Here is a 2,202-nt window from a genome sequence, read left to right as displayed (position 1 = left end):
CGTTCCATCAGTTTTTACCTTTTTTTTTTCAACAAAGCACACCTATTCACAGTGTATACCCAACAAAAGACAAAGCTTTCTGATGAAACAGAGGGAAAAGCTAAAAAGCAACAAAGAACCATCAAACAGGGAGCCAATGCACACCAGACACATAAGTAGTAGTTAGGGAAAAAAACAAATCAAGCAGAAGCACGAAGAAAAAGAATAATGGAAATGTGTAGCAAACATCCGCGTGTCAGTGAAAATTTGCAAAGTGAGTCCCTAAACACTGGATCACTTTGTCTGCTGCATCCTGCGAGCAGCCAAAGCAAATACAAGGAGCAAGAACCAGCAAACTCCTCTAAACGCTGGTCACGAGATACACATTTTTTTTCCTTGTGGGGAACACAAGAAAAACAGTGGTTGGACACTGCAGCACAACTGTGTGTGATAAACTTGCGATCTTGCTGCCTTTGCAATGGTTGCTTCTAAAACTGGACCAGGTCTGCAACCACTTGCAGTCCAGTTATCCACTTTTCCTCTTAGGGTTTTGCTTATTTCAGCAAGACAATGACGAAACTAATTCTACAAATATATAAGGACAGTGTGGCTCTGAGCTCAATAACTCACAGTCTGTTTAGGCAACATCACCCAGCTCTACATAAAATTCTATATCTTTTGTTGTTTTTACAGACTTGGCTCTATGATGAAGCTATACAGCATACAGACAAAGTTATCACACCTTGTGACTCACAGCTCTGGTCCACCAAATGTAGAGCAGCATTGGTCTCCCGGGTGCAAGGTATGCAAATGGGCCTGAAAAAATGTATTATTTCAAACATTCCAAACAATAAAAAGTGTTTTATCAATAATCAGTAAATCAGTACAGTACAAACACAATAATTTGCATAGCCTAATTTCTTACCTCACGTCAGTGGATATGACAACATATTTCTCCAGTTGGATCAGAGCCACATCATAGTCATAAAACTCGTTAATGCCTTTATCCTTTTTGGCAGTAACATTGTAGAGTGGATGATAAAATAAAGTTTTTGCTTTTTTAACTGAAAAAAAAATCAGTTGTATTATTGTTAATATCATCAATCAAAAACATTAGACATATTTATCTATAGCAAATTTATAAAACAGGGTATCATGCTATCTTTAGATAAAGTTTTCATTACTTCTGTTATCTCCATCATCAATTTCAACAGTGACTTTTTCAGGCAAAAAACCAAACACGCAGTGAGCAGCAGTCAGGACGAACTCAGGCGTCACCAGAGAGCCCATACATTTCTTCGAGTGACCGTCAGCCTAAAATTTGAAATAAAAAACAATCATATACTTAGACTGCTGCATGCACTGAAGCAAGACACGCTTAATTTACATAATTAATCTACTATGTAAAACATCTGGTAGGGAGAACATAGCAACATGGTAGATGAATCTGATGTCTGTTCACCTAAAAATAAAAATTCATTAAATCTATGAGTTTTTGCAGGGGCGTAATTTCCAGGGGGGTTATGGGAATTTACTCAGATTTATTTATTCAATGAGACAGACCCCCCCCTCCCCAATGTTCAGCACAAAGTTATGCCTATGAGTTTTTGGATGGTTCACTAGCAAACATGTAAGGATAGAGATTTATATATTCAGTCGCATTACTCTACTGGTTTAAATGGAACAGCGAAACTTTCACCTGAGTAGAAATAAACACCATCCATGGATACATTTTCCTCTTCAGCTCATTGCGGTTATCCGTATACTCTTTGTGAAGTCCACAGAGACCCTTGACTTCATCTTCATCTGCATGAAAACAATAAATGAATGATAATTAAAAATAGAAAATCCAGTGTTGTTCATGTAGATAGCAGAAGACAAGGAATACATTTTTTTGTTATGTGTTTATCAATTAAATTTCTTTTGCAGCTTTCAGCACGGAAGAGAAGGGGCACTTAGCTTACCATTTAAAATAGTCAGGGAGATGGGGCGAGTAATCGCGGTAATCACTGAGGCAGGAAACAGCTGATCTTTTTGTTACAGGTAAAATGATAAAGGACGTGAGGCAGACAGGGACTGTGGCCTGCTGCACAGACAGGTTGCATAAGCATACAACATGGATGTAGCCTCCAGATTGGAAAAATGAATTTCAAAGTGCCAATTCAGAAGTGCTTTAAGCCTAAATTCTATCAGAGGGCCACCAGATTGGGGTAATTGTGGTGC

The 2,202-nt window shown here is 38.2% G+C and overlaps 1 protein-coding gene across 1 annotated transcript; it reads right to left on the bottom strand.

The window, feature by feature from the left end:
• Positions 1 to 658: 658 nt before the first annotated feature.
• On the bottom strand, positions 659 to 1,785 carry LOC121813898 (complement factor B-like; the record flags this gene model as incomplete). Its single annotated transcript, XM_042217866.1, is given in 4 exon segments — positions 659 to 795; positions 905 to 1,043; positions 1,164 to 1,293; positions 1,679 to 1,785. Coding segments are annotated over 4 exon segments (491 nt in total), but the record flags the coding sequence as incomplete, so codon positions are not given.
• Between the last annotated feature and the right edge of the window lie 417 nt (positions 1,786 to 2,202).

Source organism: Haplochromis burtoni, unplaced genomic scaffold, assembly GCF_018398535.1.
Source record: "Haplochromis burtoni strain Fernald_Lab_line unplaced genomic scaffold, NCSU_Asbu1 Contig_3365, whole genome shotgun sequence".
In the NCBI taxonomy this organism is placed as follows: domain Eukaryota; kingdom Metazoa; phylum Chordata; class Actinopteri; order Cichliformes; family Cichlidae; genus Haplochromis; species Haplochromis burtoni.
The sequence above is the reverse complement of the archived record's forward strand: the minus strand, read 5'-3'. Positions and strand labels throughout refer to the sequence as shown.